General features: G+C 45.8%; 1 protein-coding gene and 1 pseudogene across 2 annotated transcripts in view; one reads left to right on the top strand and one right to left on the bottom strand.

Annotated features, from left to right (window-relative positions):
• The window catches only part of BAALC (BAALC binder of MAP3K1 and KLF4), a 56,844-nt gene that overhangs the window by 27,629 nt on the left and 11,485 nt on the right, over positions 1-17,730 (top strand). For both annotated transcript variants that reach the window (XM_032467739.1, XM_032467740.1), the window contains exon 2: positions 16,513-16,679. In XM_032467739.1, coding sequence (XP_032323630.1) covers positions 16,513-16,679 — 167 coding nt within the window. The remainder of the gene's footprint in view (positions 1-16,512; positions 16,680-17,730) is intronic.
• Positions 10-8,412, bottom strand: LOC116659721 (annotated as a pseudogene).

The raw sequence follows: 17,730 nt of genomic DNA, 5'->3' as shown, positions 1-17,730 counted from the left end.
TTTATTGAGTTTCATGGTTTTATTAACACAAGTACAATGTTCATGAGCTGTCTATTCGTTTTCTTCACTGCACAGCCTGGCATTGGGATTGGTGACTCTAGGGGCCAGCTGGGCTGCTGTCTCCACAGTGGCTTTGCAGTTCTTGGAGGAGACACTGTGAGCAATCTCAGCACAGTAAGATTTGTTGCACATCAGCAGCACTTTGAGCTCCTTGACATTGTGGACCAGGAACTTGTGGAAGCTGCTGGGCAGCACGTGCTTTGTTTTCTTGATGCTCCCGTAGCCGATGCTGGGCATCAGGATCTGACCCTTGAACCTCCTGCGCACCCTGTGGTCAGTGCCTCTGGGTTTCCGCCACTTCCGCTTAATTTTGACATATCTGGTCTGACTGGTGCCGGATGAGCTTCTTGGTCCTCTTTTTGACGATCCTGGGCTTCACGAGGGGTCTGAGGGCAGCCGTGATGCCGACTAGGAGATGGCTGCCACCTCCGTACGTAGCACTGAGAAAGAGAGCTTTAAGCATGCCTTTTAAATGAAAATCAGTTTTTAAGAAAAAAGTGCCTTTGTACCTGACTCAGTATAGTAGGGAGGCTTAAAATAAAGCAAAGAGTTCAGTGCCTGACATGTAATGGGCTCTCTATAAACAGAAATACCCTTCTGCTACTTTTTAGGACCATTTGAAAACTCTGATGAAGAAAAGAAATGGAATATATCAACTATAGTTTGTAGAGATGATGATGTTTTCCAAAAGGTTATAAGACTTAAACCTAAGTTATAGTTTCACTTTAAATATAATATCTAATTTTTAAGACAGTATTTATTTATTTATTTGCAGTCAGTGATCACTGATTAATTTATCCATAAAGATCAATTTTTATTTTATTTGTTTCATTTTTGAAGGGGAGGATAAAATATATAATTTAATAATTAAAAATGAATTAGAGAACAAATTGCATGAGGATTTAAGAAAAACATAGTGTTTTTCTTAAAATGAGAGGGAAAATGTAAATGCCAAAGCTCCCTTGAGATCTTTCTTTTTCTTAGGTTAGGGGAGGTAGCTGGGCAATTTGAGAGACTTTGTTTCCCAGGGAACAGCAGAGAGAAAACCTCAGCAGTTGGAGTTAGCAGGGAATCACCTGGTGCAGAACTGTGGGAGGCTGACAGACAGACGTGGACGTTGTTGAGCAAGCCCTGGTCGGCGGCGCCCTCACCAGGCTGGAAAGGTGAAGGAGGAGGAAGAGCGCCGCAGGTAAGAGATCACCCTGAGCAGCATCACCGAGGTGGGCGTGAGCCTGGCACCTACGGAGAACACAGGGGAACATAAGGACATCCGCCTGCCTGGAGGGCGAGGCATGTGGTGAGAGCGAAGCCGCATAACGACAGCAAGCCCACACGACTGATCGCGCTCTTGAGCGCCAAGCAGAGGTGTCTGGGTCTGACGCCGTGTGGTGTGAGGAAGAACACCAGGCTTTAGGGAGATTCGTCTTCCTGTCATGATGTGGATGTTCCGGACAGAGGAGAGGGACTGGACTCGAGGAGGCCAGCTTTCAGCCACTGCAGTAATCTAGAGGGGAGGTGAACGGGACCTCTCCACGGGGAGCATAAAAGGAGAGCCAAGAACTACTGGGGAAGACGTATAAAAGGAAGAAATGATAGAGCTTAGTGTCAGACTTGATTATAGGGAAAGAAGGAAAAGAGAAAGGAAATAACTCACAAGTTTTTAAGACGAGAAGCTAGAAAATTCATAGCACAGCTGACATACATGAGAGAGGCAGGAAGGGAACATGATAAGCTCCGTCTGGACAAGCTGAGTCTGACGTGACCTGAGGGACTTCCGTGTGGGAAGGCTGGGCTGCAGCTGGTCCTGCAGGACTGTGGGCATCTCTGCCTGAATCTCTCCCTCTCTTCTCCTCTATCTCTTGAATCCATCCTGTTCAACCCACCCCACCCCCCTGTCCGAGCTGAGGTCCTCATGCCCTCTTGCCTCCAGAGAACATAACAGTCCTAACCAGTTTTCCTCCCTCTAGTCTCATCCTCTTTGATCTGTCATCTTTCATGTCTTTGAACTTTTCCTCATGTTTTCACTCTGCCCATCATTTTGTTTTCCAGATTACTAATTCAGTATATATATCTAGGGACATTATAAAGTGTTGCAGTGGCTTATGAATGGAACTCCCTTTGCTCATCTCTAAGAAAAGCAAGTAAAGGATTTAGATGACTTTCTAATAACTTATGAGTGTTGAATGTTCTTTCCTTCAGTCTAATGTTCATTCTGAGCCTGGGCCACAAGGATGACTGGATTTACAAGGACTGCAGTGATTTCTGTTTCTGACTCTCTCACTGAATGTGAGTACCTGTGGGGTGAAGACTGTAACTAGGTCCCTGAGAGTCCCCAGAGGCTGGTGAAATGTCTGGCATGCTAGTACTTGTTGGGATGAACTGATAAGAGCAGAGAGCTGGGATCAGATGTGAGTGAAATGAGTGAAGATGGATGTAGTCTCTGAGAGAGGAATATATTAGAGCAAAGAGTGGGGATTTTTAGAGTGATGTGTGAGCTACCCTCAGTGATCAGTGATGTGTGAGCCACCCTGTGCTAATTTTTTGGACAGAACCTACAAAGCCATCAGTCAGTGGTGTGGGGTCTAAGCAAGCCAGTGCCCATTCCATCTAAGTCCCTGCATGACCTTGGGTTCATGAAGTTTTCCACAGGGCCACCTACCTTCTTGTGTGTCCCTAAGGTTTGATCCAGATATTTTGAGTGGGAAACTTGAAGAAAAATCAGTTTTGCTATTGTTTCACAATGAAGAAAATCCCTAAAAGGGATTTTGATTTTTCTCAGGCTTTGTATTCCCTGGTTCTAACTCAGCAGAACCTGTTTCAAAACAGGATCCATGCATTGGGGATGGAATCAGGTCACACAAACAGCTTATGCACTTTACAGATAATGCTGTCCAAACTCTTCCATTGGAAAAGCCACCTCCTTCTGTAAATATCGAGAACGGTACTATGATTTAAAGCAAAGCCAGCTGCACCTTCTCCTGGAACCTTGCAGGAACTTGTTGAAGGTGGGGAGCTTGAACTTGGCTTCTCAGAAGAAAAAACTAAGCTTAAACCTGCTTTTAAAGCTATCCTGCTTGGAAAGCTCAGAGACAAGAACAGGGGATGTAAGAGCCAATTACGGCATTTCAGAAATGAAAAATCAAGTCAGCCCAACTGGAGTTATTTCAGCTTCTGATAGAAAATGCATGGTATCTCTGTCTCACGGGTTCGCTACAGAGGGATTCTGGATCTCATCAACTACTTCAACACTCAGAGTGAGCTGTGTAGTGAGTGGGCTGTCAGGCTTAATCAGTCCATTCCGACTGTATCCTTTTTGTCCTTTTGAAATCGTTACTGAAAACCTTCTCTAGATCGTGGTTACAGATGATTATCCTAATTAATTTACTATTGTTTTCATTTTCCCCCTCTTTCTATCTAAATATTCCATTGCACTTGTCAGGTGTGTCTTTTGGCAAAAGCTTACTTTCTAAAGTGGCGTAATTACCAGTCGCAGCCTTCCGTGAGTGGTTCCAATTTGGTGAGTCCAGCTGGGAAGATAATCATCTCAAAAATGCCTTCAGTGAGCTAAGGGAGACTCTAGAAGGAAGCAGAGCCCTGAGGCAAGGCTCTCCTTCTTGGACTCCCTGCCTCCAGGTTTGAGCCCTTCAGATGGCTCCTCCACACTGGCTCTGCTGCCCTCTGGACACCATCCAGACACCTTAACAGGGTACATGTGGCCGCCCATGACTTGGCCTCTGCCTCTCTTTGGCCTGTTTTGTACCTTTCCACCAACAAGGCCTCTTGGACAGCTTTTGTCCCTGCATCCCAAATATCTCTGCCAAAGGACAAGGAGTGAGTCTCTCCTCCACTGCTGCCTCCCCAGCCCTAGAGCAGAGCCTGGCACATGGGAGAAGTGCAGGAAATAGTCATGAACCACCGTCCCCTGGTCTGTTTTTCTCGGGCTCTGTTGGTTTCTCTTCAGTACAAGAAAGGCCCCCAGCTGGCCAAGCTCCTTCTGAAGAGGGTGAGGCCCAGTGAGGGCTGTGAATACTGTTTTATCCCTTATCCCTGTCACACGTGTTGCATATCAGATAAATGCAGTAAAGAGACCCTAATGTAACAGCCGTCTGCTCTGTAACCTGGGGCTCCTGCGTCAGCTCAGCCTTTGTCCCTTTGATGGGCCTCCGGGGTCCCTTAGTCTCTGGGTCTTCCGCCCTTTAGGGGTTGCTACGCCCTGACTGGATCTGGGACAGAGTCGTGGACTTGGCAGAGTTGGTCTTGATGATTCTCTCCTGTCCCCAGCTCTTTCCTGCATCTCTTTCACCCACCATTACCCCAGCAACTCTTCACTCTCAAGAAAGCATCTGTAGTCTGCATCTTGTGCCTGGGGCTGGGAAGTCGAGAAATCAGCCCTGACTGTGTGCCAGGCCCGGAGCCGGGCTCCCATACTCTTCTCCCCTTCTGAGCACCCATCTTTGGTGCACATATCATCATTCCCATTCTTGACCCAAGGAAACCGAGGCCAGGGGATGCTGAGTAGTGGGCAACGACAGACAGTAGATGGGAACAAGGCATCCTTGGGGTCACAGATCTGAGTGCTGTCTTTGTTCCGCCATTGGCTGGTTGTCTTTGAGCAAGTTACTTGGCCTCTCTGAGGCAGCGTCCTGGTCTATAAAATGGGAGTAATCATATCAGAGAGTTTGATACTTGGTAGACTAACAAAAAAAAAAAAAAAAGAGGTGAATGTTAAAATTGAGTCACTTCAGAATGGTCACACAGCTTGTAAGGGGCACAGCTGGGATTTGGACCCAGGCCTGACTGGTTGGAGAGGCAGTGCCACCCTACTGCGGCACGGTCCTCCTGGACACACAGCCAGCAGGCCGCTGGTGATGCTTGCTGAGTGAACAGGAATTGAAGTCATTCAGCTCACAGACACTTAGGCCCCAAGAGGTTCAGTCTCAAAATGGAGGCAGCTTCAGAGACATGGAATGAAGGAAAAAAAGCAGTTCAAATCCTGCTCTGTCTCAGAAAAGAAGTATCACAAAAGAAGAAATTTTTTATTTTTTCCAGCTTTACTGAGGTGTAATTTTAAATAAAATTGTAAGGTACTTAAAGTGTGAACATGACTTGATACATGTGTACATCGTGAAAGAATTCTCTCCATCAAATCAATTGACACACATCCATCCCTGGGCTTCTCCTCTCTTAGCAAGTTTCAGTTACGCAGTGTAGTGTTATCAGTCACAGTCATCGTTATCCATTAGATCCTCAGACCTTACTCATCTTACAACTCCAAGTTTGTACCCTTTAACTAACCTCTCCCGAGTTCCCCCACCCTCGGCCCCTGGCAACTACTTTTCTCCTCTCTATTCCCATGAGTTTAACTTTTTGTTGGTGTTGGTGTTGTTAAGATTCCACGTATGACTGAAACCATGCAGTATTTGTCTCTGGCTGGCCGGCTTATTTCACTTAGCGTGATGCCCTCAGATTCGTCCACGTTGTCTCAAATGGCAGGATTTTGGAAGGAGTTTACTCTTGATGCATAACAAAACCTCTCTGAAATCTTCTGACTCAGACTTTTTTACAAACCAGGCAGTAGCTCCCCATCTCCTAGTCTCTCTCCTTCTTCTTCCCATCCTTGACACCACTTTTCTGCTTCCTGCCCGTTCTCCACCTAAACTCTAATAAAAAGTCAGCGTAATGTCTCTCTGTTCTTTGACTTCCTTTCCACCAGTTAATTACCTGGATTTTTCAACTCAGAAGTAAGCCAGGAGGTCATTCTAGCATATATGAATCCTCTCTGCTTTTAAAAGATTGGGAAAGGTAGAGAGAGGTGAATTTAAGTTACCATGTTCTCTCTCCTGGAACTCGCTTAAACCTTACTGGTAATCGTAGTGTAAAATATACTGTCCCCCGGGGAAGGAATTGCAAGCATCAGTGGAAAAGAGGGAGGGCTTTGAAGGCTGGGGGTTCTTCTTCTACACAAAGTTAGCCCTGGAGACCTTCCAGCCTAGAATCAAAGGCCCAGGGTCATGCCCTTGGCACCTTCCCAGGGCCCCACCATCTAAGCTCCCCTTCCTGGCAGCCGTCAGCCATCTGTAGAGAGAGGAAAGGAAAGCCCAGCATGACTCACCTCTCGCCTGTGCCGTTGCCAGCCCCTGGGTAGCACTGCCCAGCCCTGTCACCAGCCCTTCCTGGATTTGGGTACAGAGTGACCTTAATGAGCTAAGGTTGTTGGAGAACTGCTTTTGCCCGAGGGATGTGACATTCATGATGAGGGGAAGCCATCCTTCCTTCCTTCAGCAGGAGCCCCAGAGGGCAAATGGAATCTGGGGAGACCTACAAACTGCCTTTGCATTTGCACTCAGCCCCAAATCCTGGAAAGATGTCAGCCTTGATTGGGAGCCCCCGGGAGTCACAGGAACCTGAAGTGTGGTGCGGGGTGTGTGGCCGGCAGGGCTGCTTACACTGTTTCTGTGAGCTCTTTCCTTCACTCCCTGATACCTCCAGTGATCAGAACAGCTGGTACGGTGCATGTTTGCACTTGCTTCCTTTGGAATTTCAGCTGCTTGGTACATCAAGGGAGAAAACACTGAACACATGGAGGTCTGTATGGCAGCTCCGTCCTGAACGATGATCCTAGCTCTGGCAACCTGCTCAGCGGCCCAAGACTCTTCCAACAAACACTTCTTGAATGCTGATATATGCCAGGCGTGGTAATGAACAAGACAGGCATGGTCCTTGGCTTCATGGAGCAGCCAGACTAGTAGGGCAGGCAGTCCCAGAACAGAAAATTCCAACAGTGATGAACGCTCCAAAGAAGTACAAGGTGCTGTGGGAGGTGACCAGGGGAACCTAACCCTGTGTGAGGGAGGAGTCTGGGAAGGCCCCCTATGGACGTCATGCTTAGGTTGACACAGAGAAATCAGCCAGGCCGAGGGAAGAGCTTTGTGGATAGATGGGACAGCGTGTACAGGCAGTGAGGTGCCTTTTACATCCAGTAAGACAAGAACATAGAGCAAAGAGCCTTGCGGGCATGCAGGGATCGGGGACTTTATCCTAAAGGCATTGAGAAGTCCACGAAGGGTGGGCCGGGATCAGATTCATAGCTCTAAAATATTGTTCTGCTCTATTTGGTACCTTGTAATAGCCTATAATGAAAATGAATATGAAAAGGGATATATATACATATATATCACTGTGCTGTACACTGGAAATTAACACATTGTAAACCAACTCTACTTCAATTAAAAACAAAGAATATAGATACACAGATGGATAGATGGATAGATAGTTCTGGCCGCCCAGTGGAGAATAGAATCTACAAGCCACCATGCCATCCCTTCTCCTCTTCGTTTGGCAGCCTCTCTCTGCCCCCTTGATTGGATCACTAGATGCCTGCAACATCCTGGCCTTGTGAGCATCCCTGGAATTATTTTCCATCCCAGAGAAAGTTGTCATGATCCTGCCTGGGGTAGAGATTGTCCAAGGCCAGCTGGCTGCACCCCTGAAACGGGAGCTGATGTGTGGCTTCTCAGTGTTGGGGAGAGAAGCTGAATCCTCGGTGGGAAACCCAGAGGGCTGAGCACCCAGCAGGACAGTCTTAGGGGTCCGAGGGGTAGGAAAGGCATGAAGCTAGTTTAATTAGATATACCCGTCTTCTCTCTGTCTGCGCTTCACTGTGACCTGCTTGATTCTGCTGCAAGTTACTTGGATTCCGAGGTATTCCAAAGACCTGCTCTTCCCTGAAGGAGTAAGACATTTGAGCTGTGGGTTACCTCCAAAACAACAAAAAGCCTTCCACTTATTTTGATGGCACCGTACATCTCCTTGCTGTTGCCTAGCCCTGAAAAGGGAGAACATGTTTCGCTGTCGATTTTTTTTAATGATGCGAGTAAACACAAATGCATGTGAAATCAAAGGTTTTAGAGTCTGACAGACGTAGGGTGGAAGCCGTGGCTGTGGCACAGGCTGTAGGACCTCAGGCAGGTTACTTAACCTTCTTGAACTTCTGTTTCCTATTCTGAAAGAAAAAAAAAAAAAAAAAAGAGGGAGGTTGTAACACCTACGTGGAAGGTTGATGTGACAATGAAGTGAGTTGGGAACCCAATTCCAACTCCATGCTCTTTGCTACCAGTCATTTCAGGAGCCTTTCCATCTTTATTTCTTTAGCTCTGAGTGTGGGGCTGGCACTCAGTGGGAGCCCACAAATGTGCTCATGTCATTTCTTCTGTTACCCTTCCTGCCAAAGCCACCCAGTCTTTCTTTTTAAACATTGCTCAGGAATCCTCTCCCCAGTGAGGACTAACCATGTCTGAACTCAGTCACATAAGTAATCCCCAGGTTCTTACCAACAGCTGTAATTTGCTCCATGCACATTTACTGTTAGGGTGCCTCAGTGAATTGTCTGGCTGCCTTCAGAGAGGCAGACGTTGCATCTTTTGATTTTAAAGTGGTTGCACTGTCTTTGTAGAATAGGCTAACAGCAATGCGGTAATTCCTGTGTGTCATGCTTGGTCTTGGTTGTATTTGGTTACTATAATCTAATAACTAAAAATTAAATAGCCAGATATTCTGGGTGGGGGGCAAAGCCATTACTAATGAGAAAAGGCAGAATATGACATAGCTCTATTGTTTAAAATTGTTTTTATTTCACAAGTAATAGATTTACAAAGTAGAAATGTTATAGATAAGACCCCATTAACCACCCTCTGATCATGGTCCCCTGTCTTTTCCCTAGGGACATTGTTACCAGTTTGTTGGGTGTATACGCACACACACACGTATACATATACATACATAAAGATATATATACACATACATATGTGTATCATTATGCAAAAAATACAGCAATAAAAATATAGTATATAATATAGTTTTTTCTTTCCTACACAAAAGCTATCATTCTTACACATTTATCTTCTGCTTGCTTTATTCCACTCATTATCATGTATTGAACCTCTATTTATATAAATCTTTCTACTTTTACATTATTGTATAGAATTCCATAATACAGTACAGGTAAAACAGTTAATTTAGCCAGCTGATGAATGGCTACGTTAATTTATTTTTCACTATTACAGGGATGCAAAGAATGCTGTCAACTGGCCTCTGGGCGATGGGGGGTGGTTTTCTACAGGAGATACTGGGGACTGAAATTGCTGTGTCATAATGTACACATGTTTTAAACTTGCATAGATTCTGCCAACTTTCCCAAAATAGATAGTTCTGTTTGCACCCCCACCAGCAATATACAAGAGAACCCATTCACTGAACCCCTTTCAACATTTAGGATTATCAGACTTCTTAACTTTTGCCACTCTGATGGGTCAGAAATGACACCTTGCTATTTAAATTTTGCACAGCTCTATTTTCCAGTAATTCTTAAATAAACGATTACGTTCCTAATTAAATTACAGAAGCAGGAAGGATTCGGTCAGGCAAGTGTTTTATATCCCCTAGTGACAGCCCAGTGCTAGTAGGCACAGGGGAGGCACTCACAGATGCTACGGGATTGACTGATGGCTTTGGATGATTCTAAATTTTCAAGAATTAAAACAATTCAGTTGACCTAAATCTCCAAATTCTGATTGGCCCCAGTATACTTCTTATATCTAGTAAGGATATGTCCCCTAATTTCTAATGTGCATCTGAGAACAATTTAGTACCAGCTACAGCTGGCCTGGAAAGAGCCTGCTGAAGAAGTTGGTTGCGCTAAACTCAGAAACTGTCCAGGAGCTTTAAAAAAAAAAACAGGAAACAAGCTGCCACTTCCTAAAAGAGTGAAGCACCCTGAAAGTGACTGAACCAAGGCAAAAAGAAGACAGGGAGAAGATTGCATTGGAAGACTGTTTCCCTGAGGTCCGATTTCACTGACTAAGCAAGAGTCAAGGGCAGGCCGTGAGACTAGCGTGGGGCTGGCACCTTTCAGCCGTGCGAGGCGTAACCCCTGGGGTGTTTCTAAATCCCTGGCTGATTAGATCTGCAGACTTTGTGGAAGGAAGCCAGGCCACAAGAAGGATATCTTGTCTGGACATATAAGGAAGTGGGGGAAGAATACAAGATCAAAGTAAGCCTTCCCAGTCAAGCTCACTTACCGAGAAATGGGGCCGTGATGGGCAGGGCCTTGGCCAAGGAAGGCCCCGGCCACCGGAGGGGCCTCCTCCTCCCACCCGACTCCTGGGGCTTTCTTCCCAGGGTCAGCATGTCACCTTCAGAGAGTATTCTGTGGTGAGGGCGCCGCTGGCCAGGGTGCCTGGGGCTGCTTAGGTAAACAATTTCCTGGAGAGGCAGTTTCAACCCCATTAAGAAGGTGGGAGCCAGACTGGGCCAGGGGATGAGGAAGAGGTATGATTTGTTGTCTTCCAAATGTCCTCTGCCTTGCCTCGCCCTCTGTCTCTCAGGGAGAATTGTGTTAACACTAGTTCAGGTTCTTATCTTCCTTCTCCCACCAGTGGGAATTCAACTTTTCCTCCATCTCCGCATCCTCTCTGGTGTGGAACTGGGGAGACTGGGAGAGGCAGGAAGAAAAGGAAGGTAGGTGGAGGGGAGGACTTAGCTGAGAGACTGCAACCCTACTAGAGTACAAGCACCCAGCATAGTGCCTGGCACATAGTAGGCACTGAATAAATATTTTTCAAATGACTGGCTAATTGAAAGACTGATGATAAAAGCAATATTGCATACCTTAGAAATAGTAAGATTTTTTAAAATTAAAGTGTAGTCAGTTTACAATTTCTGGTGTACAGCATAACGTTTCAGTCATACATACACAGACATATATTCCTTTTCATATTCTTTTTTATTATAGCTTACTACAAAATATTGAATACAGTTCCCTATGCTATACAGTAGGATCTTGTTATTTATCTATTTTATATATAGTAGTGTGTATCTGCAAATCCCAAACTCCCAATTTATCCCTTCCCTCCCACAACCCCTGCTGGTGACCGGGTGAAGTTTGTTTTCTATGTCTGAGTCTGTTTTGAAACAGTAAGTTCTGTGATGGGAGAGAGCTAAGTTTTGATTACAGAGTCGAGGCAGCTGCACTGTGATTAGCCCAGAGATGAGGCATGAACCCGCCCTGGAGAACCTTCTGTGTGATGATCCCGGAGCAGAGGTGGAGGCTTCAAGGAAGGGAAGTGCCACGGAGGGGATGGAAGCAGGAGAGGGAAGGGTAACACTGACAGATTCTAAGGGAATCAGTAGGGAGAAGAAAAGGGAGATTTTGAGTTTTCCTTTTGGCTGCCTCCCAGTTCCTTGGCTAGTTTGTTGTCTCCTAGTGTCTCTGGGGAGAGAAGAATTCAGGCCTGATTTCACCAAGGACAGATGGGACTCTCCTAGCTTCTTTTCATGGTCCTTTCCATTCCAGCTGTTGCTCTCAGCCTCTTTCTTGCACGTGGCTGGGGACCGTGGGGAAGCCTTTTCTACCACCAACCCCCATGGCCAAGGGCAGATGTGACAGGCCTGTGACTCATCTCCAGTGCCCTCCTCGTCAGGACCCAGGGCCTTTGGGGACTGTGAGGCTAGGCCTGCAGTTGTCCTTAGAGACTTTAAGTCCCTTGGTCAGTCTCTCTCCTCGACTATTACTGTGCAAATCCAAATGTGCTTCATTTTCTCTAGACAATGGAACATTCCAAAATGTGTTGCTCACCATTTTTAAGATTACAGCTTTATTGAGCTATAATTCATGTACCATACAATTGACCTATCTAAAGTGTATAATTAAACAGTTTTTAGTATATTCTTAGAGTTGTGGAATCATCCCCACAATCAATTTTAGAACATTTTCATCATCTTAAAAAGAAACCCCACATCTATTGACAGTCACTCTTCATTCCCCAACCCCCGTGCACCCCAGCTCCAGGCAACCACTAATGTCCTTTTCTGTCTATGGATTAGCCTCTTTCTGAACATTTCATATAAATGGAATAATACAATATTTTACATGACCTTCTGTAACTGGCATTTTTCACTTAGTATAGTGTTTTCAGGGTTTTCCAGTGTTGCAGCAGGCATCAGCATTTCACTTTGCTGCCAAGTAACAGTCTATTGTAGGTATATACTGTATTTTATTTATCCATCCATCAGTCAGTGGATATTTAGGATCCTTCTACTTTTTGGCTATTATGAACAATGCTGCTGTGAACATTCATGTACAAGTCTTTGTGTGGACATAGGTTTCCATTTCTCTTAGGTACATATGGAGGAGTGGAATTTCTGGGTCATATGGTAACTGTGTCTAACCTTTGGGGGATCTGCCAGACTGATTTCTAAAGTGGCTGCCCCATTTTACATTCCCACTGGCAGTGTATGGAGGGTTCCAAATTCTCCACATCTTTGTCAACTCTTGTTACCTGTCTCTTTTTATAGCCATTCTAGTGAATGAAAAGTGATAATCTCATTCTGGTTTTGATTTGTATTTTCCTAGTAGTGATGTTGAATACCTTTTTATTTACTTATTTACCATTTGCATATCTCTTGGGGAAAAATATCTATTCAGCTTCTTTGCCCAGGCTTTAATTGGGTTCTTTGTCTTTTTATTATTGAATTGTATGGGTTTTGGGGAATAAGAATCCCTTACTGGATGTATAATTTGCAAAGATGTTCTCCTGTTCTGTGAATTGTCTTCTCACTTTATTTATGGTGTCCTTTGAAGCACAAAAGTTTTAAATTTTGATGATCTGCAATTTACCTACTTTCTGTTCTTGTTGCTTGTGCTTTTGGCATCATTTTTAAGAAACCATTGCCTAATCCAAGGTTGTGAAGACTTAACACCTATGTTTTCTTTTCAGTGTTTTATAGTTTAAGCAATTACATTTAGATCTTTGATCCACTTTGGGTTAATTTTTGTATATGATATGAGGTAGGGGTCCAATTTCATTCTTTGGCATGTAAATATCCAGTTGTCCCACATATTTGGAAAAAACAATTCTTTCTCCCATTGAAATATCTTGGCACCATTGCCCAAAATCAATTGACAGTAAATGTAAGGGTTACCATTTTTAAGGATTTTCTTACATTAGCCATCCCAAAGGTCACATTGTGTATTCAAAAATTACTCATCAGATTGAAGAAATGACAGACACCTTCCCATTCTAGCTCATTTTGAAAGATGAAGAAACAAATTCTCAGTAGGTGGCTGGGTAGTTGCAGTTTATTAAATTTATAACTCAGTTCAAACAAAATTATCATCAGCCATGTGTTCAGAACCTGAGCCCAGACAGTGCTTGATGAGCCAGAATCTTATCTGATGTGACTTTAAGAGATTCTTCCCAAACAGACTGCTAATGACTCCTACTTTGGTCTTCAGTCATTGAGGTCATTGGCTTGCAGGTGGCTTCAATGACTTTGAACAGACTCTGTGATCACCTTCACCAAGGGTTAAGGAGGAATTGCCCCTTGTCCTACTCTCCCCATGGCTTCTGGCTGTCATTTTTAACTTCTACGCTCTGCCCCTCTCCCAGCTCCATTTCCAAAATAGCAAGAAACTGGCAAGAAGGCATTGGTTGCAATTTATCATCAAGCTTTGGACTCAGCTGTTTCCCATCTTTTGGCAAAGTCAGTGATTGGCTTGTCTTCTGTGTGGAATGAAAATTTTCTGAAGGGTGTCCAAAAAAGACCTGCCCTAGGGGCACACAAATGTCCCTCAAGTTACTACTACAGAATTCACTATGGAAAGAAATAGACGGGCATTTTTCGGGCAACCTTCAAAATGAGTATGAGTGTCGGTCTCTGTGTTGGGAGCTTCAAAGCGTAGTCTTTAGAATTCCCTGTCTCAGAGTCCCTGGAGGTGGGGTGGGATGGAAAGAACTTGTTAAAATGCATATTCCTTGGCCCCTACTGAATCAGAAGTTCTGGGGATTGGGTATAAGGATCTGTATTTTAACAGGTGGGTCTTGTGCCCACTAAAATTTGAGAATTGCGTACTTGGGAGTTTTTCCTCAAAGGAAATGTGAATACTTGCTGAGACCACAGACTTTGGAAATACACAGAACATGGGTTCAACTTCAGTTTCTTCTCCTGTAAAATAAGTCTCTTCCTCACGGCCCGGGCTTGAGAGGAGTTGCATGGAGTAGAGATGCAGATGGCGCTCAGGGTCTAGTACATGCAGCTTTCACAACAAAGTCCCGCCAGTCTGGAGCACTTGGCGCCCAGTAGGATTGCCAGATAAAATTCAGGACACCCAATTAAGCTTAAATTTCAGAAAAACAACAATAATTTTTTAGTATGGTGTGGCAGCAATGCTGAGGCGAGTTTCCAGGGTCCAGGGGTTGGTGGGTCAGGTTCCATAGAAGGATCTGGGGCATTGTTCCTTAATTGATAGCTTCTGTGCCTCAGCCTCCAGCCCTCCCAGATATTCTGTGAGCTTCTCAGATCATCTAAATGAATCACTTTTCTACTTTAATTCACTGGCGTCAATTTTTGTTGCTTGCAGCTATGAACTCTGACTGATACAGCATCGGTAACTCCCTACTCAGCAACTTAACATCTGTTCTCTCTTCCCACCACTCCTCTGCACTCTCCTTGAAGTCATCAGAAACCTCTTGGTTCTGTACCCTTTTCTGGGGGAGGAGTGTAGAGAGGACACAGTGCACCCATGGCAACCCTGCTGGGAGGGAGCTAGAGAAATAAAGACCCGACCTCAGCATGCTACTGCAGAGCACCCCCCGGCAATAGCTAGTGATGCCCCTGGGCAAACCCAACTAGAGGCCAGTGGGCAAGGGAGTTGGTGGACATGGTGCGGCCAAGCCAGTGTCCTGGGACACAGAGTGGGGTGAAGAGAAGGGGAGAGTGAGCATGGAGGGGCAGAAGGAATATCTCCAGCATGCAAGGAATATGCATGCTGTCTTAGGTTTGGTTCTCTAGAAGCAGAGCCTGAATGGGGATTTTGTGCAGGTGACTCCTGGAGACACTCGGAGGAGGAGAACGGAGTGAGGGAAGCAGGATGGGCCAAGAGAAGGAGCTGGGCAGAGATGTAGTTTCAGGATCGGTCTAGCCCCAGCCTGATCTTGTGAGTTACTTTGGAGAAATGTTGCTTTGTAGACATTGTCCTGCTCCGAGGCAAGGGGTCAGGGCTGTTGTATACACACCCCTCTCCCACACCCCCCACCCTCCCACACTTTTAGTCAATCGTTGGCCATGGGCTGTACCTGGCCTCTCCCAGTGAGGGGGCCTCCTTTGGCCAAGGGCAAGTCTTAGGAGAAGGGGACAATCATGAGCCATTAGCCACCAGCATCTACCACAATTAGGGGATGGATGGGTGTAGGGTTGGGTAGGTGGACCTGGGCAGGCACCAAGAGCGTCTTCCAGAAAGATGTCACCTCCTTGTTAACCAGGGATATCTCTGCATGATGATATAAGAACTAGTTTTCCTCTGTGGTCCAGCAACGTCAGATTGCTGTAGACATTTCCAAATGCTTGTGTTCAGTTCTTATATTTATCCCACAGCAGACCAGTAACAGCAGTTTGGTCCCTGGACCACAAGGAGAAGCTCTGTTTTAGACTCTTCTGTGGGAGAAATTTAGGAGCTCTGTGTCATGAAGCGCAAGCAGATACCAAATGTTATAGCAGAAGATGCTGCTGTCACCCCTCTTACTCAGGGTTTTAGGAGCTCTGTGCCGGAAACTGGGGACAAAGACCAGATACATCTTTCTTTTTGTATCACCATGTCCTACCCTCACAGACTGCTCCACCGTTGCTGGCTGGCTTCAGCCGGTGGAGGAGTAGAATGACCAGCCTACCTGGCCGCCCCCGGCTTCCCCGTGGTTATCACAGAGCCTCTGCCGGCCTTTGTCTCCCACTTGGCACTCCCGTCGTGCTCCCCGGGCCACCTTTTACCTTCAGTCAGATACTCTTTATCCATGAACTCCTCGCTATAGTCTTCCTCTCGCTTTTCAATGAGGCCATATTTAAACTTCATTCTATCATTTCTTTGGTATTTGTTATGGGAGTAACACATGCTCAGTCCAACACCTTAAAATGGAATTATGTAAAAAACGATGTATAGCCTTCAAACCAGTAATCTCACTTCTAGGAATTTATCCTAAGGGAGTAATAAAGAATAAAGCTTTAACCCCAAGGGGCTTCATCACAGTAACATTTGTTATGAAAAAGTAACAAAGAACCAGTTGGAGGTGATTAGTTAAATAGATGGTGACACATCTATACAATGACAAAGTGTGTGAAAAGTAATATGGCAGAATATCTAATGGCATGGACAGTGTCACTGATGTATTAATAAGTAAAAATTTTAGGTTACAAAATTACTTTACAGTCTCATTTTTGTAAAAAACAAACAAACAAAAAACCAACCCATGCATGTTTGTATAGAAAACGGTAGCTCTGCATGGTGGGATTCTGGGTGACTTTTATTTCTTCTTTTTTGCTGTCTTTCCCTCACAGTCTTGGGGATTGTTTGCAGCAACTGCCACATGCAAGACTCTAGTGCCATCCTCTGCTTCCCTCCCCTAGGTGTGCTGGAAGATGGATTGTCCTCCAGTGGTGTGTCCCGATCTGCAGCCCCAGGTGGAATGCCTAACGCAGAGAAGAAGATGAGCTGTGGGACCCAGTGCCCGAATCCTCAGAGCCTCAGCTCAGGCCCCCTGACCCAGAAACAGAATGGCCTCCGGACCACCGAGGTAGGTCACAGAACAGACTTGGGATGGGAGAAAGGAGGAGAGGCTTGCTTCAGGGCAGAGCCAAGCTGAGACGGTACCCAGGGAAAGCACAGGGAAGGAGCCAGCTCACCTTGCCAAAGGAAGTCCTCCACCCACCCTGTGAAAAGTGTCGCAAAGAAAATAGCAAGACCCACCCCCCAACCCCCGCCTTGAGTGTTGCTATGTTTTGTTGAATTAGCGGAAACAGGTCCTAGATATCTGCGCTGTAAAGGAAGCGTGTGTTTGTTTAAATACAGCTTTGTTCAAGGATCTGCTTTTCTGTTGCAGTTCTCATCTTGGTAGTGAGGACGATACTGGTTACAGGAACCAGGCTCTGGCCAGCAGTCGGCCAGGTCAGGGGTTGGCAGGGAAGGGGAGAGAAGGGCATATGTAGTACGCGTCCTACCTCACACCCTCCGACCGACCGTGGCCGTGGGAGGGTCCCCAGGAGGGCTCTGGTTGCAGAACGTGGTGACAGCATCACCCCTGCACCGTTGCTTTTGGAGATGAGGCAGGGCTGCAGAGCCCCTGGACCTTAGCTGGCAGCCCTCTCAGTTCTTCCTTCTCTCTCAGAGCTGTTGTTGGGAAGCGCTCCTCTTGCTGCCCTGGCTCCCCCCGTGGGGACATTCTTCCCTCTCACTTCCTCATTTTCCCCGTGCTTCCCACCCCTCCCCTCCCCCGCCCCTCCCCCTCTTCTCCCTCGCTTCCCCCTACCCCTACCATCAAAGCCCACTGCGGACCTGCTTACCAACACTCCAAACCCATCTTTCCCCTCTCCTCTGTCAGTGTTTACTGGTCCCGTCCCTCAGGCCAACACTGTTTTCTGAAAATCCAACTGGGTTATCCAATGATGGAATTCTTCACCACATCAGTGAGTTACCTATCTAAGCTTTGGTCAGAAAACCTCTTGCAAATTCAGCTCTAATGCTCATGAACTAAGTGGCCTTGCAGGAATCACTCAATCTCTCAGAGTCTCGGGTTCCTTATCCACACAGTGGAAATAAGACCAAAATGAGAGAACAGTTGGTTCTTT

This window comes from Camelus ferus, chromosome 25 (genome assembly GCF_009834535.1).
Source record: "Camelus ferus isolate YT-003-E chromosome 25, BCGSAC_Cfer_1.0, whole genome shotgun sequence".
In the NCBI taxonomy this organism is placed as follows: Eukaryota; Metazoa; Chordata; class Mammalia; order Artiodactyla; family Camelidae; genus Camelus; species Camelus ferus.
The sequence above is the reverse complement of the archived record's forward strand: the minus strand, read 5'-3'. Positions and strand labels throughout refer to the sequence as shown.